Source organism: Eretmochelys imbricata, unplaced genomic scaffold (genome assembly GCF_965152235.1).
Source record: "Eretmochelys imbricata isolate rEreImb1 unplaced genomic scaffold, rEreImb1.hap1 Scaffold_56, whole genome shotgun sequence".
NCBI lineage: Eukaryota > Metazoa > Chordata > Testudines > Cheloniidae > Eretmochelys > Eretmochelys imbricata.
The window spans coordinates 1-24,748 of record NW_027554367.1 but is presented as its reverse complement, the minus strand read 5'-3'; the positions used below and the strand labels follow the sequence as shown (position 1 = coordinate 24,748).

Here is a 24,748-nt window from a genome sequence, read left to right as displayed (position 1 = left end):
GGAGAAAATCCACAGTGCGCCGGGGTGGGGGGGGAGGAACGGTGGGCAGGGGGAGGAGGTGATGGTCCCAAGGTCAGAGTCACTGGCAGGGGAAAGGCTACGTCCTGGCTCAGCCCCCCTGCTGGCCCCCCACATCCCATTCCCTGCCCCCCGAGCTGCCTCCTCCCCACGTCCCATTTCCTGCCTCCCAGGCCGGCCCACCCAGCCCTTGGGGGTCACTTTACATCCCGGAAATAAACCCCACGACACCCCCGCTACCCGATGCTGCCCCCCCTTCCCCTGGTGCCCCCCCAGCCCCACCACTCACCAGGGGGCCCGGCCGGCCGGTCAAGCCCATGGGGCCCGGGGGTCCCTTCATGGAGAGCTGGAAGAGAAGGAGCCCGGTGAGGTGGGGGCAGAGGCGGGCCCCGGCGAGCGGGCGGGGGCCTGGGTGCGGATCCCGGCACGGGCGCAAGGCCTGGCCTTACCTTGGCCTGCTGCAGGACAGCCTGCACCTGTACCTCCTGGAAGGACACGGTGGGGCCCTTGGGCGAGTCGCTGCCGAACTGGAACTGGGGGGGACACGGGCAGCGCCCGGGTCAGAGCCAGGGCAGGGAGCGGCTGGGCCCCCCTCTGGGGCACCAACCCCCTGCCCCCCGCCTGCGCACCAGCCCCCCAGAGAGAGCGGGGAATGGCCCGCTCCCCCCACCTGGGCACCAGCCCCCCCAGCCCTACCCGAAGAGTGGGGACCAGACTGCCCCCCTCGATGGACACCAGCCCCCCAGCCAGTCTCAGCACCCCACAACCCCCCTGGCCCGTCCTGCCCCGCGCAGCCCACGGCGACCCCCCCCACCTACCGGCAGCATGATCATGGTCCCCGGAGGCCCCCGTCCCCCGTCGGCTCCCGGCAGCCCCGGCCGCCCCGCAGGGCCCTGTGGGGGAGGGAAGGAGCCCCCCGTCAATCAGCGGGCGGTGCAGGCAGGGACTTGCAGCCCCCGCGGCGGGGAGCATGCCGCCCATTCCTGAGCCCCCCTGCCCCCCTGCAGCCTCAGACAGGGCCCCCTCCCCCGGCGCCGCGGCTGCTTACCTGCTCGCCGGGGTCGCCCGGCAGCCCCGCCGGCCCCACCGGCCCTGGGGGGCCCATCTCGCCCTGCCAGAGACACAGAGGAACCTCAGCCACTGCAGAGACCCAGAGAGCCCCCCCGCTCCCGCCTAGCCCCCCGCCCGCCAGCCCCTGCTCCCCCCGGTCCCCACTCCCCGCAGCGTGGGGTCCTTACCGCTGGGCCCGGGGCTCCCGGCAGCCCTTCGAATCGCCGGCCCTAGGGGGAGAAGAACCAGTTAGGGCAGCGCGTCCCGACCCCCCGACCGGAGATCTGGCCCCTCGCGCAGCCCCAGCGCCCGGCAGGATTGAACCTATGGTCCCCGGAGCTGGGCGAGCCCCCGCCCAGTGCCCCCCGCCCTGCCGCTCGCTCCCCAGGGCCGGTCAGCTGGAAAGGGCCCATTGGGGGCCCCCCACAGCCTGGTTCCCCTTGGCCAGAGCCCCCCCCCACGGCCCGACCTGGCCAGGGGCCAGTCCCACCCCACCCCTGGCCCGGCTGGCTCCGCTGCAGGACGAGGCACCCTGGGGAGGGTCCCCCCAAGACGGCTTTGCCCTGGGCTGCACTGGTACTCACGGGCTCGATGGTGGCCGGCTCCCCCTTCTCCCCCTTCCGGCTGGCTTCCTGCAAGGGACGCATGGGTCAGGGTGACACAGGCGGCAAACAGCCCCAGCCCCCCATGCCCAGCCACTGCAACCCCCCCTCACTGCCCGGCTTCCCAAGCCTGCCCCACAGGGGGAGGGCGCCACCCCCCTGCCTCCCGCAGGCCTAGCTCTAGGCTAGCGGCTGGTTACGGGAGGCCCCAAGGAGAAGCCCAGATGGCCGACACTCCACCCTCCCCGGCGCTTTGTCCCCCCAGTGCCTAGTCCCCCCTGGCGCCCCGTCCCCCCCAGCACCCCATCCCCCGATTCCCACCCGTGCCCCTTCCCCCGATTCCCACCCACACCCCGGCACCCTGTCTACACCAGCACCCTGTCCCCCCTTGGCCTCCCGTCCCCCCATTGCCGCCCGCGCCCCATCCCGTTCGTACCCGGGCAGCCTGTCCCAGGGCTTCCCGTCGCTCGGCAGGGCCGTAGCGCTCCAGGCTGGCGTCGTGGCCCAGGGGCTCCCCGTCGTCGTACGCCTCATACTCCCTCAGGGCGTAGTCAGGGGGCTCGGTGCTGTTGGCCCCGGGGTCCCCATCCGCCCCGATCCCGTGCTCCTCTCCCAGATCCTGCAGGCGAGGGGGGGAAGCCGGGGTCACTGGCGTTTGCCAGAGGTGAGAGCTGTGTGCCCCACTGCATCCCTCCAGCCCCCTCCCCAGCCACGGTACCTCGTAGGCCTCAGGCAGGTTCAGGCTGATGGTCACGGTGCTGGCAGGGGTGGTCCCGGGCAGTGGGGGTGACGTGCTCCTCCCCAGATGGGGTCGCCTCCAGGGTAGGAGCTGCTTGGGTCAGGGCCTCCTCAAAGGGCAGTGGAGAGAAAACAGGGCATTAGAGGAGAAAAGACAGTGGCCAGGACGGCCCCACCCTGGGCATGGCCCACCAGGCAAGAGGGACTGGCAGGGGGGCGGCAAGGGGAGGTAGCTGGGGGGCAGCCAAGGGGGTAGTTGGGGGGGCAGGGGCACCTCCTGCTGTGGGGAGCATTGTACCCTCCCAGGTGCCGCGGGGGCTTGGTGCCAGGTGCAGGATCCAACCAGGGGCTGCAACAGCCAACGGCTCCCGGACCGCGCCCTCCCCGCCAGGCGTGACTCATGGCTCCGCTCCTGCCCCGACCCACATCTGCCAGCTGCAGCCTTGGCCCCAGCCCGGGGAGGGGGGCTCGTTCCCTGTCCCAGCCCTCAGCCCTCCCATTCCCGGGGGCGCAGCTCAGACATTACTCTGCCCAGAAGGGTCCGAGGCATGTGGAGAAAGTGCCCCCCGGCCCCCGCCCCCCAGCTCTCCACCCCAGCGCCCAGCTCCCCTGCCCCACGCCCCCAGCCTGGGAGCTGGGCTGCCCGGCTGGCTCTATCCCCAGCTGGTCTTTAGGGAAGCCAGGAGCAAGCCGGAGACGGAGGGGGGAGCAGGGGTGGGTCTGTCCCAGGACCCCTGGCTACCCAGACTCCCCACGTTACCCCCTGGCTGAGTCTCCCCCTGCCCAGGGCTTGGCCAGGGGCTCATGGCCCGAGTGCAGGTCCAGGGGGCACAGAGGCTGAATCGTACCCGAGCAGGGTCTGGGGCTGGAGGTGGCTGCAGTGCCTAGCGGGAGGGGCCTGGGCCGGAGGGGGAGATGGAGCGGGGGGCAGGGGGCAGGTGGGTAAAGTGTTGGGGGGTGGAGGGAGGGATGGATGGACGGATGGACGCACAGACAGAGCTCTCTCCTCTCGCCCACCCCCTCGCCCCAGCCCGCGGCCTGGCTCTGGGTCTCCCCGGGGCTGCGCTGGGCCCGGGGCGTGTGTGGGGCACGGGGGGCAGAGCTGGGTTAGCCAGCAGCAGGATTAGGCTCAGGCCGTAGCGGGTTAGTCGCTCTCTCTACCTGGCCCGGCCCCACGGTGGGCGCGGTGTCCCGCTGCTCCGCCAGCTCCTTGTTCCTCTTCTTCTTGCCCTTGCCCCTGCGTTTGCCCTTCCCTTTGCCCTTCCTGCCCTTGCTCCGGGCGGGGGCAGCCGGGGGCTCCGGCCCGCTCTGCGCGGGGCAGGACGGGGGCGACCAGAGAACGGGGGAGAGACAGAGAGGGGCGTGAGAGACCTGCAGGTGCACACAGCCCCCCGGCTGGCGTGGGGGGGGGAGGCCCGGGCGTCTGGGGGCTCCCAGGCTCTGGCACCGTCCGTCCCCGTCCGGCTACACCCGAGCACTCGCGGGGGACAGCCGTGGGGCCTGGTCGGGCCGTCACAGCAGGGCCGGCCCCTCCCCGGCTTGGGAGCGCTGCGGGCAGGGGGCTCCCACGCCGAGCCGGGCAGTGGGCAGCACAGGACTCGTCTCACGGCGGCGCGAGCCATGTGGGGCGAAGGACCCTGCTGCCCAAGACACGCAGGGCTGCTCTGCCAGGGTGGGGTCGGCTGCCCCAGGGGCGCGTTCCCAGGCTCCGGCCGTGACTCATCCCGAGCCCGGATCGAGACCCCCCCAGCCGCTGACGCAGGCTCCGGCCGTGCCAAGCCCAGCTGGGCATATCCTGGCACCCGCGGGCGCACCTGGCCTCCTGGAGCCGGGCCGAGCAGCTCAGCGGGGCGGGGGAGGCGGGGGGCACCTACCTCCTCGGGGTCCAGGCCCTGCAGGGCGTAGGGCAGCGGCATGTCGCACCCGGGCATGTAGGTCTCGCAGTAGTGCAGGGCTGCCCGTGGGTCCGGGGAGATTAGCAGCTGCTGGATGTCGCCCTGGCGGGGGGAGGCGAAACGGGCTGAGTGGGGGCTGAGGCATTGTGGGGTGAGCCCGCTGGGGGGCCCCACGTGCACCAGGCATGGCCACCCGTGCGCGCTCCGTGGGCCTGGCCCCTGCCCCCCTCCAGCTGGCACCCATGTCCGAGGCCTGCCCCCCCCAGCCCAGCTCACCGGCCCCTCCTGGGCCCGGGCCAGCGGCCGCAGCTGTGAGGAGCTGGCTGGGATCCGGCCCAGGCGGGGCGGGGGGAGCGGGCAGGTGTTTCCGAACCCGCAGCGTGAGGGGGCTGGCGCGGGGCCTGCTGCTGGCATCACACAAGCCAAGAGCCGCAGCTCTCAGGGCCTCGCTGTCGGCTCGTTAGAGCCTCCTTGGGGGGGCTGCTGGGGACCGGGGAAGACAGGACGCCAGGGGGATGGGCACGGCCTGCCAAGCGGGGATCTGTGAGGAGAACTGCACAGGTGCCTGTAACCACCGCCGACGCCCCCTCAGACCCCCAAGTACCAGACACCCCCAGAGCCAAATGGGACCCCCGCTCCCGCCCCCTCCCCCCGCAACCCCTTCGCTCCTGGCCATGGGCCCCACAGCCCTGGGGAGAGACGTACCCCTCACACATACAGCCCTGCGGGGGCCTGTCTGACCCGCTGGGACGCACTGGCTGGGGGCAGCCCCCCAACCCCTCCCAGCTTCCACCACTCAGCTGCCCATGGAGCCGCCGGTCACCTGTGGGGCTTGGACGCAGCCCTGGGGCAGCCCCGCCGGGACCGGGGAGCTGCCCGCACATTCCTGGTGGGGGCGTGGGAAATGGGACCAGATGGGCCCGGCCCCCCCAGCAGGCGGACGGGGGGCGCCCTGGGAACATTCCTCCCAGCCCGGCCGCCCCCACGTTCCCAGGGAGATCGGCTTCACCCGCCGGGCGCAGCCAGCAGCCAGCGTGCACCGGCCAGCACGGGGCATCTGGGACTAGACAGAGGGGGACCGCCGGGGTCAGCCCAGGTCTCCCGGCTCCCCAGCCCCTCTGTCCAGCTGCAGCTGCCAGAAAAGAGGGGCCCCACCCAGGTCCAGGCCCTGCCTTTGTCTCCCCCAGCCTCTCCCCGGGCCAGCCCCTTGGGGGCAGTGCTGGGGGCCCTGGGGGGGTGCAGGGCTGCGGGTGGCCCCCGGGGCAGAGCCGTGAGCTGTGGCCTGGTCCAGCCCCTCTCCAGCCCTGCCCTGGGGAGCCCCCAGGGGCCCGACTCCAGGACAAGCCCAGCCTTGTTCCCAGCCGCCCCCAGCCCGGCTCCCCGGCATCAATGGGGGCCTTCTCCGTGGCCCCTGACATTTGCCGCTGGCAGCCGCAGCCGGCAGGAATGTGGGGGGTGGCAGGGCCTGGGGGCAGCTCTCGGCCCTGCTGCCGCAGCTCCCGGCTCCTCGGGGTGCAGCCCCACCCAGCTCCAAGGCCCTACCCCTGCACAGGAGGGCCTGGATAAGCCCCCCCGCCCCCCCACACTGGGGAGAATGGCAAACTGGGCCCTGCCCCGCTCCAGCCCCCACAGGGGGGCAGACTGCAGACACAGCCGGGGGGGTGTCCCTGAGCAGGGTGCCAGGACCTGGCATAGCAAGGGGGGTGCCAGGCTCCCACCACAGCAGGCCTGGCCTGACCCACAACACGCAGCCCCCCGGCACCAGGACAAAGGGCCGGTACGCAGGGCAGGGGCTCCCCACCGCCCCCCCCCAGCCTGCCCCTGACTCGCCCCCGACCCGGCTGGGAGCTGCCAGGCTGCGCAAAGCACCCAGCCCCCCCAGGAGCCGCGCACCCCCCAGCGCGGCCCCCCCGGTGCAGCCCCACCTGGAAAACCTCCTTGTCCAGCAGCCGGGCCCCCAGCAGGGTGACGCCTGCGGTGCTGATGACGGGCCGCGGGCCACGCTCCAGGGGCAGCGTCACGGGCGCCTCGCAGTCCACGAGCAGGGCCACGCTGGCCCCCTCCACGCACAGTGCCACGCGATGCCACCTGCGGGGGCCTGAGCGTCACGGGCCGGGCCGGGAGCCCGGACGCCTGGGTTCCCTCCCCGGCTCCGGGAGGGGAGTGGGGCCCTGTGGTTAGAGTGCGGGGGGGGAGGGGCCGGGAGCCCGGACGCCTGGGTTCCCTCCCTGGCTCCGGGAGGGGAGTGGGGCCCTGTGGTTAGAGTGCAGGGGGGGGGCCGGGAGCCCGGACGCCTGGGTTCCCTCCCCGGCTCCGGGAGGGGAGTGGGGCCCTGTGGTTAGAGTGCGGGGGGGGGGCCGGGAGCCTGGACGCCTGGGTTCCCTCCCCGGCTCCGGGAGGGGAGTGGGGCCCTGTGGTTAGAGTGCGGGGGGGGGGCCGGGAGCCCGGACGCCTGGGTTCCCTCCCTGGCTCCGGGAGGGGAGTGGGGCCCTGTGGTTAGAGTGCAGGGGGGGGGCCGGGAGCCCGGACGCCTGGGTTCCCTCCCTGGCTCCGGGAGGGGTGTGGGGCCCTGTGGTTAGAGTGCAGGGGGGGGCCGGGAGCCCGGACGCCTGGGTTCCCTCCCCGGCTCCGGGTGGGGAGTGGGGCCCTGTGGTTAGAGTGCAGTGGGGGCCAGGAGCCCGGACGCCTGGGTTCCCTCCCCGGCTCCGGGAGGGGAGTGGGGCCCTGTGGTTAGAGTGCGGGGGGGGGGGCCGGGAGCCCGGACGCCTGGGTTCCCTCCCCGGCTCCGGGAGGGGTGTGGGGCCCTGTGGTTAGAGTGCAGGGGGGGGCCGGGAGCCCGGACGCCTGGGTTCTCTCCCCGGCTCTACCCTGAGTCACACAGGGCAGCCCCGGGCCCGGCACTCACTTGCCATCGGCCAGGCTGACCCTGCTGAAGAGCGGGTATTGCTCGGGCGCCGGCTGCCCGGTCTGGTCCTCGTACAGGAAGACGGGCGAGCGGCCGATCTCCACACCCAGCTGCTGCACCCCGCGCTCGTCGTACAGCGACAGCAGGAAGGCCTGGCTGCCCCGCCGGGCCCGCAGCGTCGCCAGGATGGAGAAATCCTCAGGGAAGGGGCCATCTGGGGTAGAGACCAGGCGTGGGGCTGAGCCCCGGCCCCGTGCCCACAGCGCCCCTGGACCCAGAGCCTCCCTGCCCGGAGCCTCCCCACACCCAGCACACCCGGGCCCGTATCCGCCCCACAGAACAGTCCCATAGCCAGTGCCCCTCAGCCCCTGTGCTGGCAGCCAGCGCCCCTCAGCCCCGCCCCACAGCCCCTGTGCCCACAACCCCACCCCACAGCCCCACGCTGCAACCCCTGTGCCCACAGCCAGCGCCCCTCAGCCCCACCCCACAGCCCCTGTGCCCACAGCCAGCACCCCTCTGCCCCGCTCCATAGCCCCTGTGCCCACAGCCAGTACCCCTCTGTCCCGCCCCATAGCCCCTGTGCCCACAGCCAGCGCCCCTCTGCCCCGCTCCATAGCCCCTGTGCCCACAACCCCACCCCACAGCCCCACGCTGCAACCCCTGTGCCCACAGCCAGCGCCCCTCAGCCCCGCCCCATAGCCCCTGTGCCCACAGCCAGCTCCCCTCTGCCCCGCCCCATAGCCCCTGTGCCCACAGCCAGCGCCCCTCTGCCCCGCCCCATAGCCCCTGTGCCCACAGCCAGCGCCCCTCTGCCCCGCCCCATAGCCCCTGTGCCCACAGCCAGCGCCCCTCTGCCCCGCCCCATAGCCCCTGTGCCCACAGCCAGCGCCCCTCTGCCCCGCCCCATAGCCCCTGTGCCCACAGCCAGCGCCCCTCTGCCCCGCCCCATAGCCCCTGTGCCCACAGCCAGCGCCCCTCTGCCCCGCTCCATAGCCCCTGTGCCCACAGCCAGTACCCCTCTGTCCCGCCCCATAGCCCCTATGCCCACAGCCAGCGCCCCTCTGACCTGCCCCATAGCCCCTGTGCCCACAGCCAGCGCCCCTCTGTCCCGCCCCATAGCCCCTATGCCCACAGCCAGCGCCCCTCTGACCTGCCCCATAGCCCCTGTGCCCACAGCCAGCGCCCCTCTGTCCCGCCCCATAGCCCCTGTGTCCACAGCCAGCGCCCCTCTGCCCCGCCCCATAGCCCCTGTGCCCACAGCCAGCGCCCCTCTGCCCCACCCCACAGCCCCTGTGCCACAGCCGGCACCCCTCTGCCCTGCCCCATAGCCCCTGTGACCACAGCCAGCGCCCCTCAGCCCTACTCCATAGTCCCTGTGCCCACAGCCAGTGCCCCTCTGCCCCGCCCCATAGCCCTTGTGCCCACAGCCAGCGCCCCTCTGCCCCACCCCACAGCCCCTGTGCCACAGCCGGCACCCCTCTGCCCTGCCCCATAGCCCCTGTGACCACAGCCAGCGCCCCTCAGCCCTACTCCATAGTCCCTGTGCCCACAGCCAGCGCCCCTCTGCCCTGCCCCATAGCCCCTGTGCCCACAGCCAGCGCCCCTCTGTCCCGCCCCATAGCCCCTGTGCCCACAGCCAGCGCCCCTCTGTCCCGCCCCATAGCCCCTGTGCCCACAGCCAGCGCCCCTCTGCCCCGCCCCATAGCCCCTGTGCCCACAGCCAGCGCCCCTCTGTCCCGCCCCATAGCCCCTGTGCCCACAGCCAGCGCCCCTCTGCCCCGCCCCATAGCCCCTGTGCCCACAGCCAGCGCCCCTCTGCCCCACCCCATAGCCCCTGTGCCACAGCCGGCACCCCTCTGCCCCGCCCCATAGCCCCTGTGCCACAGCCGGCGCCCCTCAGCCCTGCCCCATAGCCCCTGTGCCCACAGCCGGCGCCCTTCTGTCCCGCCCCATAGCCCCTGTGCCCACAGCCAGCGCCCCTCAGCCCCGCCCCATAGCCCCTGTGCCACAGCCGGCGCCCCTCTGCCCCGCCCCATAGCCCCTGTGCCCACAGCCAGCGCCCCTCAGCCCCGCTCCATAGCCCCTGTGCCACAGCCAGCGCCCCTCTGCCCCACCCCATAGCCCCTGTGCCCACAGCCAACGCCCCTCAGCCCCACCCCATAGCCCCTGTGCCACAGCCGGCACCCCTCTGCCCTGCCCCATAGCCCCTGTGCCCACAGCCAGCGCCCCTCAGCCCTACTCCATAGTCCCTGTGCCCACAGCCGGCACCCCTCTGCCCTGCCCCATAGCCCCTGTGCCCACAGCCAGCGCCCCTCAGCCCTACTCCATAGTCCCTGTGCCCACAGCCAGCGCCCCTCTGCCCCACCCCATAGCCCCTGTGCCCACAGCCAACGCCCCTCTGTCCCGCCCCATAGCCCCTGTGCCCACAGCCAACGCCCCTCTGTCCCGCCCCATAGCCCCTGTGCCCACAGCCAGCGCCCCTCTGCCCCACCCCATAGCCCCTGTGCCACAGCCGGCACCCCTCTGCCCTGCCCCATAGCCCCTGTGCCCACAGCCAGCGCCCCTCTGCCCCACCCCGGCGCCCCTACCTGGGAAGAGCTGGCGGGTGGGGGCGCTGAGCTGGGTGCTGTTCTCCAGGCGGAAGGCGAAGTCGCCCTCCTCGGCCCCGCGCCGCTGGGGGCAGATCCCGGCCGCGATGGAGATGCCGTCCCTGCCGACCCGCACCCCCAGTGCCCGCAACACATCGACCGGCTCGGCTATGGAGCAAGGGGGAGGCAGGGTCACAGTCCAGGGTCCCCCCCGCCCCTGGGCTCCCCCCCCGGTACCAGGGTCGCCCCCGGGTCACCCCCCACACACCGGGGTCACCCCCCCTCCGCACCCGGGTCACCCCCCCGCACTGGGGTCACCCCAGACAGTCAGCCAGTCTCAGTCTGGACTCACGTCAGGCCCTGCACAATCAGCTCCCAGAATGCCTTGCTCACCCAGCCTGGGGTGAGTCCCCCCACCCAGTGCCTCAGTTTCCCCCATCCTGGGGGTGCTGCCAAGGCGGAACCTGCCCGGAGCCAGGCAGCTGTGTGGCCCCAACACCCCGTCCCCACCCTATGGCCATGATTCCTTCCCCTCATTCCTCCTCCCCCACCTGGAAGGCACCGCTGGGGCTTGTCTCCCCATGGGGTACGGAGCTGCGCTGCCCCCATTTCCCGGGGGGCCATGGCTGCTCTGAGGCAGAGTGGGGCAGTGAGGGGGCAAGTGGCACCTGGGGACGCCCTCCCTGCCCCCTTCCCAGTCCCACTCCCCCCGCAGGTCGGAGCAGAGGGGCTGGGTGAGAGCAGCCACCCTCCCTCCCATTTCCCACAGACTCTTGGGGCAGGGACGGGGACCCCACTCCCAGCAATGAGATCATGGCCAGCCCCCCAGCATCCACCCGCAGGCCTGGCACCTCAGGGGTTAATCTCAGAGCGGGGGGGGGGAGACACTGTAATGGGGGGGTCGGATTTGCACCAGAGAGAGAGAGTGGCCCCCTCTGCCCTGGGGCAGCCCCACCCCTCCCCACTCGCCTGGTGGAGGGGCCTGTCTGGACCCGCTGGGGGAGGGGTGCCTGCTGCAGGGGCAGGGGGGGCAGGGGGGTGGGCCAGGTCTTCTGCTAAGGAACCAGCCTGGGGCAGAGCCGGCCGGCCAGACAGATGGGGCTGGGACGCCTGGCTCGTGGGTCAGACCCACCGAATGGGGCCGGGGTGGCTCTGTGCCCTGCTGGCTGTGAGCGAGGGGAGCCAGCGCCCCACGTCCGCCCACTCCGGAGGCTCAGCCCAGCCCACGGGGCCCGGCTGAGAACCGGGCCCGGGCGGCTCCGTCTCCCAGGCTCTGTTGACCCCAGCGCTCGGTTCCCATTTCCTGCCGGGAGCTCCCAGAGGAGCTGCCCTCGGTCTCCAGGCCCCAGCAAGGGGGGCTGCGTGCCCCCCCCCCGGCTCGGATCACGGGCTACAGCAAGCCGGTGGGGTAAGGGGCTGCCCCTCAGCTGTCACCTCCTGGTGCCCTGTGAGCCTCCCTGCATCCCCAAGGGACCCCACCCAGCCACAGCCCCCACCATCCGGGACAACAGATCTGGGGGGGGCAGAGACCCCCCCAAGCCAGGGACAGGCACAGGGCTGGGCTAGCAGGGGGCTGCAGGTCAGGACTGGGGGGCACCGGCAGAGTTGCGGGGGGGCAGGGAGGCCAGGGCTGGGCTAGCAGGGGCTGCGGGGTCAGGACTGGGGGGCACCGGCAGAGCTGGGGGGGGAGCCCTGGCCAGGAGGCAACTCGGGGTATGTGCAGGCCCTGGGAGGGAGCAGGGCTGGTCGCTCGGCCTTGGAGGCTGCGCTGTGGGTGGTCTCTGGCCGTGGGTCCGGCCCTGGCCCTCTCCAGCCCTCGGGCTGCACAGAGCCCAGGCCTCGCCTCCTTCGGCCCCAATCCCCGCCCTGCTCTCCAGCCCACCCGCCAGCACCAGCAGCCCGGGTGCAATGGGGGGGGCAGAACCCAGTAGCAGCTGCAGGTGACCCTGGCGGCTCCCGCTTGGCGTCAGCCCCCGGCTCTGCACCCCAGGAGCCGCAGGGGTCCCTGGCCCAGGCCCCAGCACGGAGCGTCCAGGGACCCTGGCAGGATGCAGCCAACTCAGACCCCCCCATGCCCAGCCGGAGGCTCCTGCTCCTGCCCTGCCAGCCCCGGCCCCTCCCACCCCACGGCCCGGTGGGATCAGTTCTCCGGCTCACAGGGGGCCTGGCCCAGCTGGGGTGGGGGCACTGGGGCTCCGACCCCTCCGCATTCCCCAGCCGCGGCCCCGGGGCAGCACCGCCCCAGCTGCCCCAGCCCGCCGGGTGCGGCTGGGCCCCCGCTTGCCAGAGAGCTGGACCCCCGAGGCAACGTGCCTGCCCCCCGCCTGGTACCGATCTGCACGGCCGGGACACGGCACCATCTGGGGGGTTCCCGGCCTGGCCCCGTGTGTCTCGCACCCCCGCCCCCAGGCCAGAAATCGAGCCTTGTCCCTGGGGGTGGGCGGACGGACCGGGGGGGGGGGTGCCCAAGCCACCTGTGGGGCGACCCTGCCGTCCACGGGCCATCCCAGCTCAGCTCCCCCTGCTGCTGGGGGCTGCCATGGGGGGCTGGCTCCAGCTGTCTCTGCCGTGGGGCCCAGCCAACCCCCAGGTGCCAGCTGACTCACCCGGACTCATCGTGGCACCTGTCAGGCCCCCCCATTCCCTCCAGCTGGGGGTGCCAGTGAGAGAATCTGGGGCGGAGAAGTTCCCGCCCGTCCCTGCCGGGAGCCCCCCTTGCCGGGCAGTGCCAACGGGCCAAGGCCAGAGGCACTGGCTGGCCCCATGCCCAGGCTGGTCACGCTCCCTGCCAGATACTGCTAAGGCCCCCAACAAGGGCCTGCCCCTGCCAGCCAGGCTGCCCCCCAACAACCTGGGGCCACTCCCTGCCCCAGGTGTGGGGGGTGGAGCCCTCCTTGGTGCTCTGTCCATGGTGCTGAACGTGGCCCGGTAGGCTAGGCCCCACTCCCCCCAGGGCCAGGGGGAGGACCCAGGAGTCCTGGCTCCCAGCCCTCCTCCCCGCCCCGCTCCAACCCTCATCCCCTCCCCGAGCCATGGGGCAGTGGGTAAATGGGCCTTGGCCCATCTCTAGGGCTTCTGTGGCTCCAGCACGGGGCCAGGCCCCCAGCAGGGCCCCTCCCGCAGCCCCCCAGCACCTTGAGCCCAGGGGGGAGGGCAGAGTCCAGCCCAGCAGGTTCCCCAGCCCGTACCTCTCGCTCAGCCCGGTTGCTGCTGCCCACCGGAGCCTGGGAGGTAGCCCAGGAACATGGTGTGGGGGCAGGAGGAGAGGGGGCAGAGCCCTGGGGGCTGGACCCCTGGGGCGTCTGGTTCTGCTGGGGGAGACAGAGGAGCTGGGGCCATGACACTCCCGCTGCCCTTAGGTGCTTGACTGGGGCAAGCTGGGGCTTAGGGTTCTGGCTCTGGGAGAGCTGGGGTCTGGGTAGGGGCCTGGGGGCACAGGGATGGGGGGAGCTGGTTTGGGCAGAGCTGGGGTCTGGGTAGGGGCCTGGGGGCAAAGGGATGGGGGGAGCTGGTTCAGGGAGAGCTGAGGACTGGGTAGAGGTCTGGGGGCACAGGGATGGGGGAGCTGGCTTGGGCAGAGCTGGGGTCTGGGTAGGGGTCTGGGGGCACAGGGATGGGGGAGCTGGCTTGGGCAGAGCTGGGGTCTGGGTAGGAGTCTGGGGTCACAGGGATGGGGGGAGCTGGTTCGGGGAGAGCTGGGGTCTGGGTAGGGGCCTGGGGGCACAGGGATGGGGGGAGCTAGTTCGGGGAGAGCTGGGGTCTGGGTAGGGGCCTGGGGGCACAGGGATGGGGGGAGCTGGTTCGGGGAGAGCTGAGGGCTGGGTAGGGGCCTGGGGGCACAGGGATGGGAGTGGGGAGCTGGCTTGGGGGGAGAGTGGGGGCTGGGCCTGCCCCGATCTCTCCCCACCACACGCCCACCCATTGCGCACTCCCCCTAATTGTTTTCAATCAAAGCACATTTTGACCTGAGTCTCCCGGGCGAAGCCTCAGCCAGAATTGCCCCCCGGCGGCTGGGGCAGCCCCGCAATGGGGCAGGGGATGGGGGGCCCGGGCGTGTGTCTGTGTCACAGTGTGCGACTGGCCCAGGCGGGCGTGTTTTGCCTCCTGCTTTTCAGCGGCGGGGGGGCGACAGAACGTGCAGCCGGGGTGGGGGGGGTTGCACAGCGTGTGGGTGGGAGACAACATCAGCATGTGTAAATGTGTGCACGGAGGGGATAAACGTGTGTGTCACTATAGACAGCTGTGGGGGGTGCAGGCGTGTGTGGGGAGAACCCCCAGCCCCCTCCCAGCCTGTCCAGCACCCCCCATCTCAGAGCTCCCTCCCAGGCCCGGTGGGTGCGGCTCTGCCCCCTTGGTGGCCTGCCTGCCGCGCTCCCAGCTGGGGCACCCTGCACCCCCTCTCCTGGTGACGCTGGCTGGCCTGGCCCCCGAGCCCCGCTGCCCTGGGACCCCCCCGAACCCCCCTGCCCTGGGACCCCCCCTCCTGAGCCCACTGCCCTGGGACCCCCCCCCCGAGCCCCGCTGCCCTGGGACCCCTGCCTCCTGAGCCCCACTGCCCTGGGACACCCCCCCGAGCCCCGCTGCCCTGGGACCCCCCGCCTCCTGAGCCCACTGCCCTGGGACCCCCCCCCCCCGAGCCCCGCTGCCCTGGGACCCCCGCCTCCTGAGCCCACTGCCCTGGGACCCCACCCCAAGCCCCGCTGCCCTGGGACCCCACCCCAAGCCCCGCTGCCCTGGGACCCCCCCCCCCGAGCCCTGCTGCCCTGGGACCCCACCCCAAGCCCTGCTGCCTGGGACCCCACCCCAAGCCCCGCTGCCCTGGGACCCCCCCCCCCGAGCCCTGCTGCCCTGGGACCCCACCCCAAGCCCTGCTGCCCTGGGACCCCACCCCAAGCCCCGCTGCCCTGGGACCCCCGTACCCACCGTTACCTGCCCGCGCCTGGGGCGGGCCGTGCAGCAGGGCCAGCAGGAGCAGGAGCGTGACCCTGGAGGGACCCCGTGGACCCGGACGGCTTTTCGCCATCCTCAGCGCTGGCTCGGCCCAGCTCCCCGGCCGCTCACGGCTCCAGTCCCAGCCGGGCGGCTCCCTGTGCAGACTCGCCCCAGCCCCACGGAGAGACTGGGAGCGAGAGCCCTGCCCGGCCCTGCCCGGTCCAATTCCCCTCCCCTCTTCCCTCCTCCCCGGCCCTGCCCGGTCCTATTCCCTCCCCTCTTCCCTCCTCCCCCGTTCCCCTCCCCTCTTCCCTCCTCCCTCTTCCCCTCCTGCCCAACCCTATTCCCTCCCCTCTTCCCTCCTCCCTCTTCCCCTCCTGCCCAACCCTATTCCCCTCCCCTCCCCTCCCTTCCCCTCCCCTGTTCCCTCCTCCCCCACCCTGCTGGGTCATATTCCCCTCCCCTGTTCCCTCCTCCCCTATTCCCCTCCCCTGCCCTGCCCGGTCCTATTCCCCTCCTCTGTTTCCTCCTCCCCCTCCCCTCCCCTCCCCTGTTCCCTCCCCTCCTTCTGGGTCCCCAGGGCGCCCCCTCCCCCTCAGCTGTCCCATGAGGGCTGGGCATGGCTGGGGCATGCTGCCCCACTTGCTGGCCAGGCCTGGCACCCTGGAGACGTGGGGTGAGCGGCTGCACCCCCTGACGGGGCCCCTCCCCGCTGGTTCCCCCGGACAGGGCGGCTCAAAGCAGGGGGAGGAGCAGCGAGCCGGTTCCAAGCACCCCGCGGAGCACAGCCCGGGCCAGGCTGGGCCGAAGGGGGACGCCGGGCCAGGCCGGGCCGAAGGGGGACGCCGGGGTGTGAGGATGTGAGGCAGCAGGAAGGGGGGAGTCTTGACCTGGGAATGTGCCCTGGGGAGGGGAGACCTGAGAGCCTGTCACCTGAGCCGGGAGGGGGAGGTGACACCTCTGCCCGGGAATGTGGACAGAGGCTGCAGGAGGGGGCCTGCTGGGGGGGGGTTAGTTTCAGTTTGGGGCTGGGGGGAGGAACGCAGGGAACCCCAGGGCTGGGGTCTGAGCTCCCTGCTCCCCAGAAGGACTTGACTGAGGGGTCCTGGGTGTACCCACAAGCTCTGTTTGAGACTGTGTTCCTGGTGTCCAATAAACCTTCCGTGTTGCTGGCTGGCTGAGAGTCTCAGTGAATGCCAGGAAGAGGGGTGCAGGGCCTGGACTCCCCCACACTCCATGACACGGGGATGCCGGGCTGGGCCAGGCCGAAGCGGGATGCTGAACCGGGCCGAACGGGGACGCCGGGCTGGGCCGGGCCGGGCCGGGCCGTAGGGGGATGCCGGGCTGGGCCGGGCCCAAGGGGGACGCTGAACCGGGCCGAAGGGGGACGCTGGGCTGGGCCAGACCGAAGGGGGACACTGAACCGGGCTGAACGGGGATGCGGGGCCGGGCTGGGCCGAAGGGGGACGCCGGGCTGGACCGGGCGGAACGGGGACTCCGGGCTGGGCCGGGCCGAAGGGGAACGCTGGGCCGGGCTGGGCTGGTTCCAAGCACACAGTGGGGCCCGGAGCAGCGCCGAGGGGCTGGGGACGAGAGCGACGCGGCCGTGCAGGCCTGGTGTCCGGTGAATGGCGGCCCAAGGAGGCTGGGACAGAGCCAGGGATGGAACCCCGGTGTCCTGCGCCCCACTCCTGGCATCTCCCTCGCCTGAGCCCCCAACACGGCACCTGGGAGCCAGGCCACAGAGGAGCCACGCGGGCCCCGACCAGCCCAGCTCCAGCAGCTCCGCGACCCCGGGGCTGGTGGGGGCTGGGGGGTTAGACCCCCCAGCTCTGCGAGGTGGGCGCCTTGTGTCCATCTGCACCCCGGGGCTGGGCAACGTCACCAGGCTAGGGCCTGAGGCTCCCTCCCCCTCCCCCCGCGCGCCCCTCCCCCTCCGGCCAACCGCAGCTGGGACCAGGCTGCCGACCTCCCGCCCCACCATCAGGGACCAGCCCCTCCCCACTGACCCTCTCGGAGGGGGGGGCTCCCCACACAGCTGCCCTCTGGTGGCCAAGGGCGGGGATTGCTCGTCCCCCACAGTCCCAAGGCCAGGTGCCGATGGAGCCTGCAACCTCCCTCCCCCCACGCCCCCCAACACCCCTGCCTCCCCCCATACAGGCTGTGTCACCCACCTCCCCCCACATCCCCTGACTCCCCCTACACCCGCTGGCCCCCCACCTCCCCTCATAGCCCCATGCCCCCACTTCCCCCCACACAGCTGAGCCACCCACCTCCCCCCAAACGCTGCGCTAACTCCCCCAGACACCCCCTTGTCCCTCCCCCACCAAACCTTGCCCCCCTGCCCCACCCCCTACCTGTCAGGGTCTCCCCCGAGCTCAGCTGGGCCCAATGAGCTGCGGGTGGTGCTGGTTCTCCTGGCTGGACAGACCAGCCAGGGAGGCCCCCGCACCGCCCCTCACTCCCCTCTGCCCTGTGGGTCTGCTCTGACCAGGTCACGCTGCCCCCCCTGGCTTCCCACAGCCCAGACCCCAATGGTGCCTCTGGTGCCGCCCCCATTCCTACGGCACATGGCTGTCTGTCTGTCCAGCGCCCGTCTGGCCCCATCTCTGCACCTGGCGCGCCTTCCCAGCCCATCCTGTGGCCTGTGGGACCCCGGGGTTATTATGTCCCTCCCTCTTCAGGAGCCAGATGTGTGGTGCCCCTCACTCCCGACCCACAGCCCCTGCTAGCTCAGCCCTGACCCCCCAGCCCTGCCGGTGCCCCTCACTCCCGACCCGCAGCCCCTGCTAGCCCAGCCCTGACCCCCCAGCCCTGCCGGTGCCCCTCACTCCCGACCCGCAGCCCCTGCTAGCCCAGCTCTGAGCCCCCAGCCCTGCCGGTGCCCCTCACTCCCGACCCACAGCCCCTGCTAGCCCAACCCTGACCCCCCAGCCCTGCGGTGCCCCTCACTCCCGACCCGCAGCCCCTGCTAGCCCAGCCCTGACCCCCCAGCCCTGCCGGTGCCCCTCACGTCCCGACCCGCAGCCCCTGCTAGCCCAGCCCTGACCCCCCAGCCCTGCCGGTGCCCCTCACTCCTGACCCGCCAGCCCCTGCTAGCCCAGCCCTGGGGTCCCCCCCGCTTTGCTGCAGCCCCCTGCTAGCCCAGCCCTGCACCCCCGACTCTGCTGGTGCCCCTCCCTCCTGACCCACAGCCCCTGGGCCCCCCAGCTCTGTCGGTGCCCCTCACTCCCGACCCGCAGCCCCTGCTAGCCCAGCCCTGACCCCCCAGCCCTGCCGGTGCCCCTCACTCCCGACCCGCAGCCCCTGCTAGCCCAGCTCTGAGCCCCCAGCCCTGCCGGTGCCCCTCACTTCCCGACCCACAGCCCCTGCTAGCCCAACCCTGACCCCCCAGCCCTGCCGGTGCCCCTCACTCCCGACCCGCAGCCCCTGCTTAGCCCAGCCCTGACCCCCCAGCCCTGCCGGTGCCCCTCACTCCCGACCCGCAGCCCCTGCTAGCCCAGCCCTGACCCCCCAGCCCTGCCGGTGCCCCTCACTCCCGACCCCGCAGCCCCTGCTAGCCAGCCCTGACCCCCCAGCCCTGCCGGTGCCCCTCACTCCCGACCCGCAGCCCCTGCTAGCCAGCCCTGACCCCCCAGCCCTGCCTGTGCCCCTCACTCCCGACCCGCAGCCCTTGCTAGCCCAGCCCTGACCCCCCAGCCCTGCCGGTGCCCCTCACTCCCGACCCGCAGCCCTTGCTAGCCCAGCCCTGACCCCCCAGCCCTGCCGGTGCCCCTCACTCCTGACCCGCAGCCCCTGCCAGCCCAGCCCTGCCCCCCAGCCCTGCCGGTGCCCCTCACTCCCGACCCGCAGCCCCTGCTAGCCCAGCCCTGGGGTCCCCCCGCTTTGCTGCAGCCCCCTGCTAGCCCAGCCCTGCACCCCCGACTCTGCTGGTGCCCCTCCCTCCTGACCCACAGCCCCTGGGCCCCCCAGCTCTGTCGGTGCCCCTCACTCCCCACACGCAGCCCCTGCTAGCCCAGCCCAGGGTCCCGCCCCCGGCCGTGCAGCTGCTGTTGCTCCCCCCGCCCCATTGCCTCACCGCATGAGTCACCAGCTCGGCTCCGAACCCACTTACCCCCCTCCGCTTCCTGGCAAATATTTACAGCGTCTCTGCAGTAACGGGGTCCCCTGGGCCAGGCTGGGCTGTGGGTTCCCACCGGCCCTGCGCCCCCCAACCCTGGGCACCCGCCCCCGGCCGCTCTGCTGGGGGGACACAGCGGGGGAGCCAAGCGCAGCCTGGGGCCAGTTGGGAAAAGCCCATCCCCCTCCGGGGGGGCTGCCGTGGCCGGAGCTGCGACCCCCCCCGCACGACCCAGCACATCGGGGAACTGGGGCTCAATCCGAGGAGGGAGCTGGAGGAGCAGGGGGAGTTACAGAGCCCCCACCCCACCCAGCAGGTCCCGCTCTTCCACCCCCTTGTGAGAGCTTCCCTGTGCGGGGGGGGCAGGGCTGCGCTAGCAGGGGGCTGCGGGTCGGGAGTGAGGGGCACCGGCAGAGCTGGGGGGACCCCAGGGCTGGGCTAGCAGGGGGCTGCGGGTCGGAGTGAGGCACCCCACTCTGGCCCTGCATGGGTGTTCCCGCCCCGCCCATGGGTGCCACGTCCCACATTCCTGGCGAAGCGGGGGGGGGCAGTCTCCCCCTGCACACCTGGCCAGCCACCCCCAGGGCTCCCAACGTCAGGGGCTGACAGGAGCAGGGGCGGGGATCCACCGCACAGAGTGACCGGCCTCCCTGGCCCCCCACCCCCGTGCACTGGGAGGGGAAGGGACCCCCTGGAGGTCATAGCCAGGCAGGGATGGAACCCAGGAGTCCTGGCTCCCTCCTCTGCCATTGCCCCCCATGAGCCTGACCTTTGCAGCCAGCCCCAGATGCCCCTTTGCCGCCCCCCTGGCCTGGTCCTGTGGGGGCAGGGGGGTCCCACCTACATGCCCCAGAGCTCTGCTCCTCCCAGCCCCACGGGGAGTGGGACAGAGCAGGGGCCGAGGTGGGGGGCTCAGCTCAGCACAGCTGGGCAGCCAGGCCCAAGGAGGAGGCAGGACCGAGGGGTCCCAAACACCAGGCCCAGGGTCACGGTGGGGGGGGGGGCGGCTGACGTTCAACGCCAGGGCTGAGCTGGGGGGGGGCAGCACATGGCGGGGGGGGCTGGTGTCCTCACTCGCTCTAGTGGGGCAGCACGTGAGCCAGGGGGGTGCGGTGGGGGCAGCATCTCAGCCCCACACACGTTGCCATGGAACCAGGCTCAGGAGACCTGGCTCCCCCCTTCTCTGGGTGTTCATGGCCCTTGGCTGCCCCACGGGGGACTGGGGGGGGGGGGCAGGGAGCACAGTGGGAGGGGCTCAAAAGTCATGGCCGGGAAGTGGGATGGGGAGGGGTGCGAGGGGCCGGGGGGCCAGAGGAGGGTGAGGGGGCCAGGGGAAGGCGTGAGGGGGCTGGGGCAGGGGTATGGGAGCCGGGGGGGGTAGGGGCTGGGGGTCCAGGGGCAGGGGAGAGGGGGCCAGGCCTCAGCCCGCCCGTCCCTGCCCCGCCGGGCTCAGGGCTGCCAGGGGACTGGCTGATCCCTGGCCCCACGTGACGCCGGGTCTGATCCCATAAGAGCCTTTGGGTGCCGGGCGGTGCAGCCATGGGCACCGCGGGCCGAGGACGGTGCTCATCACGGGCTGCTCCTCGGGCATCGGGCTCCGCCTGGCCGTGCAGCTGGCACAGGACCCTGGGCAGCGCTTCCAGGGTGAGGGGCTGCGAGGCGCGGGGGGGCTGTGGGGAGCCGCAGGGGGCACAGGGGCCAGGGCTGCAGAACGGGGTGCGTGGGGGTGCAGTGCCCAGGGCTGCCAGGCCTTGCTGGGCCCATTCGCTGCTCCAGCTGCCCCCCCACCGCACTAGGGATCCCTGCAGGGAGAGTCTGGGGGGGCTTTTCCAGCCCTGGGGGCCAGCAGTAGCCTCTGTGCCCAGCATCGCCCGGGCTCCCAGCACGGCCTTGCATTGGGGGCTGCAGTGAGGCCCAGCTGTGGGGGTGGCCTGGTGCCCCCCAGCCAGCGCCCCACCCCCACCCGGTGCCCCCCTCCAGCCCAACCCTGCCCCATCCCCTCCCTGGCACCATCCCCCGGGGATTATCCCGGTGAGCAGATTGTGGGGCCGCCGGGAGGGCACTTGCATAACACCTCCCCCCCGACCCCGTGCAGCTGAGCTGCCAGCCCAGCCAGGGCGTGACCCCTCTCCCCCACCCCCCCCGGCAGCCCTAACACCCCCCAGCCCCGCCCCACTCGCTAACACGGGTCCTGGCCCAGCAAATGCCAGCTGGGTGGAGGCAGCTGCCTCTGCACCGGGGCTGCCCCCCTGTTCCTGTGCCCCCGTGCCGGGCAATGGGGCTGGCAGAGTCAGGTGCATGGGGCAGGCCCCCCTGCGCCCACCCCCGCAGACATGCCAGGGCTCAGCAACGTGGGGATTAGGCACCGTGACACCAAAGCCTCTTAGGGATCGAGAATCCTGGCTTGGCCCCTTGACCCCGCCGCTCTGGGCCAGGCCTTCCCCCGTCTGGTGCCCGGCTGGGGGGGGCAGGGCGGGGGGGGTCTGTTCCAGGCTGGGTGGCAGGAGGAGGAGGGGCCATGCCAGGCTGGGGGGGCAGGGTAAGGGGGTGCCAGGCTGGGGTGGCAGGGTGGGGGGAGAGCCAGGCTGGGGGGCAGGGCAGGGGCTCTGTTCCAGGCTGGGGTAGCAGGGCAGGAAGAGTGGCCATGCCAGGCTCGGGGGGCAGGGTGGGGGGTGCCAGGCTGGGAGGGCAGGGAAGGGGGGGCCGTGCCAGGCTGGGGTGGCAGGCATGGAGAGTGCAGGCTGGGGGGGCAGGGCGGGGGGGCTGTGCCAGGCTGGGGGGCAGGGTGGGGGTGCAGGCTGGGGGGGCAGGGTGGGGGGTGCCAGGCTGGGGGGGCAGGGCGGGGGGGCTGTGCCAGGCTGGGGGCAGGGTGGGGGTGCCAGGCTGGGGGGCAGGGTGGGGGGTGCCAGGCTGGGAGGGCAGGGAAGGGGGGGGCCGTGCCAGCTGGGGTGGCAGGGCGGGGGGGCTGGGCCAGGCTGGGGGGGCAGGGAAGGGGGGGCCGTGCCAGGTTGGCAGGCGGTCAGGGCTGGGGGCAGTGGCAGGCTGGGGGGGCAGGCAGGGGCCGTGCCAGGCCTGGGGGGCAGGGGGCAGGAGGAGCCAGGGGCCTGGCTGGGCCCTGTGTCGCCCCCTCCCCTCAGACCCGCTGCGCCCTCCAGTCATCGCCACCATGCGGGACCTGCAGAAGAGGGAGAAGCTGGAGCAGGCGGCGGGCGCGGCCCTGGGCAGGACCCTCAGCATCCGGCACCTGGACGTCTGCAGCGAGGCCTCGGGTGGCCCAGTGCCTGGGCGGCATCCCCGAGCGCCGGGTGGACGTGCTGGGTGAGGCGCTGCCGGGGGGAGCAGGGGGGCGGGGGGCTCAGCAGGGGGTTGGGGGGGACGGTATGTGGGTGGATGGGGGGCGCTGGGCAGGGGGAGCTGGGGGCAGCAGGGAGGCTGTGCCGTGGGGGGGGACAGTGGGGGGCTGTGCTGTGGGGAGGGGGGACAGCGGGGGCGCTGGCCTGGGGAGCTGGGGGAGCAGTAGGGGGCTGTGCTCCGGGGAGCTGGGGGGACAGCAGGGGGCTGTGCTGTGGGAAGCAGGGGGCAGTAGAGGGCACTGGGCTGGGGGGAGCTGGGGGGACAGCAGGGGGGCTGTGCTGTGGGGACGGGGACAGCAGGAGGCGCTGGCTGGGGGGACCACTGGGGGGCTGTGCTGTGGGGAGGGGGGACAGCGGGGGGCGCTGGGCTGTGGGGAGCTGGGGGAGCAGCAGGGGGCTGTGCTGTGGGGAGCTGGGGGGACAGCAGGGGGGCTGGGCTGTGGGGAGCTGGGGGAGCAGCAGGGGCCTGGGCTGTGGGGAGGGGGGACAGCGGGGGGCGCTGGGCTGTGGGGAGCTGGGGGAGCAGCAGGGGGCTGGGCTGTGGGGAGCTGGGGGACAGCGGGGGGCGCTGGGCTGTGGGGAGCTGGGGGGGACAGCAGGGGCCTGGGCTGTGGGGAGCTGGGGGAGCAGCAGGGGCCTGGGCTGTGGGGAGCTGGGGGGACAGCGGGGGGCGGCGTTGCCGTGGGCTCAGCAGGGCTGGGGGGGCCAGGGGCTCTGAGCGTCTCCCCCGCAGTGAACAACGCGGGCGTGGGGCTCATCGGGCCCATCGAGAGCATCAGCATCGCGGAGATGAAACGCGTCTTCGAGACCAACTTCTTCGGCGCCGTGCGCATGGTGCAGGGCCGTGCTGCCCGGCATGAAGCTGCGCCGGAGCGGTCACATCGTGGTCATGAGCAGTGTCATGGGGCTGCAGGGTGAGGGGCGGCAGCACCCGGGGGGCCGGGCACGGGGGGGTTCGGCGAGGGGGTGTCGGGGAGGGGGCAGGGGGCCGTGGGGGGATGCAGGGGGCGGGGGGGCCAGGGGGCCGTGGGGGGGATGCAGGGGGAGGTGGGGGGGCAAGTGGGTTAATGGACCCCAATGGCCCCCCCAGGCACACTGCCCCCCCCAAGTTCACCCCCCCTCTCCCAGGCATCGTGTTCAACGACGTCTACGCCGCCTCCAAGTTCGCCATGGAGGGTTTCTGCGAGAGCCTGGCCGTGCAGCTGCTCCAGTTCCACATCTTGTGAGTGCCGGGGGGGCCCGTGGGCGGGGGCCCGGGGGGGCCCGGGGGGGTGGGTGCCCAGGGTCGGGCCGGGGGCCCTCAGTTGCTCCCCAGGCCAGGCCAGAGCACAGGGCTCAGGGCCCAGCCCCAGGCCAGGCCTGCTGCTGCCATGCGCCTCGGGGGCTCGGTGCGGGGCTCAGGCTGCCCACTACATGGAGCCCCCCGCTCTGGATCCTGCCCCAGCCCCCCCGCTCGGGAGCCCCCCGGCCCCCCGCTCCAGAGCCGAGCACCCGCAGCCCCCCACTCCGGAGCCCCCCAGCCCCCGCTCCGGAGCCCCCCCCCGGCCCCCCGCTCCGGAGCCGAGCACCCGCAGCCCCCCACTCCGGAGACCCCCAGCCCCCCGCTCTGGAGCCCCCCCCGGCCCCCCGCTCCGGAGCCGAGCGCCGCCGCAGCCCCCCACGTCCGGAGCCCCCCCCGGCCCCCCGCTCCGGAGCCGAGCGCCCGCAGCCCCCCACTCCGGAGCCCCCCGGCCCCCGCTCCGGAGCCCCCCCGGCCCCCGCTCCGGAGCCGAGCGCCCGCAGCCCCCCACTCCGGAGCCCCCCCCGGCCCCCCGCGTCCGGAGCCCCCCCCGGCCCCCCCGCTCGGAGCCCCCCCGGCCCCCCGCTCCGGAGCCGAGCACCCGCAGCCCCTGAGGCTCGGCTTCCCGCAGCGTGTCCCTGGTGGAGCCGGGCCCGGTGAACACGGACTTCGAGCTGAAGCTGATGGAGGACGTGTCCCGCTCCGAGTTCCCCGGCACCGACCCCGGCCACGCTGCGCTACTTCCAGGAGGTGTACCTGCCGGCCTCCCGCGAGATCTTCTCCGCCATGGGCCAGAGCCCCGAGGACGTGGCCAAGGTGGGGTTCACCTCCCCCCGGCCTGTGGCTCCCTCCCCACAGCAGGCCCCACGGACCTGGGGAACTCCCTGCCTGGGGCTGGTCTCCCGCGGCTGCCCAGGCTCCCTGGCCAGCCCCACACCCACTGCCAGGAGCAGGGGCTGCCACGCCCGTCCCCCCAGTGTCTGCCACGCCCTGTCCCCCCAGTGTCTGACCCCCCCAGTGTCTGCCACGCCCTGTTCCCCCAGTGTCTGCCATGCCCCGTCCCCCCAGTGTCTGCCACGCCCTGTCCCCCCAGTGTCTGACCCCCCAGTGTCTGCCACGCCCTGTTCCCCCAGTGTCTGACATGCCCTGTCCCCGCAGTGTCTGCCACGCCCCCCCAGTGTCTGCCACACCCCCCGCAGTGTCTGCCATGCCCCCCCAGTGTGTGCACGCCCCATCCCCGCAGTGTCTGACCCCCCCCCAATGTCTGA

The 24,748-nt window shown here is 73.2% G+C and overlaps 1 protein-coding gene across 1 annotated transcript; it reads left to right on the top strand.

Moving 5' to 3' along the window:
• Positions 1–16,166: 16,166 nt before the first annotated feature.
• On the top strand, positions 16,167–24,296 carry LOC144258887 (retinol dehydrogenase 8-like; the record flags this gene model as incomplete). The annotated part of the gene is given in 9 exon segments (XM_077807021.1): positions 16,167–16,352; positions 20,363–20,492; positions 22,004–22,116; positions 22,118–22,166; positions 22,935–23,038; positions 23,040–23,115; positions 23,330–23,423; positions 24,112–24,202; positions 24,204–24,296. Coding segments are annotated over 9 exon segments (936 nt in total), but the record flags the coding sequence as incomplete, so codon positions are not given.
• Between the last annotated feature and the right edge of the window lie 452 nt (positions 24,297–24,748).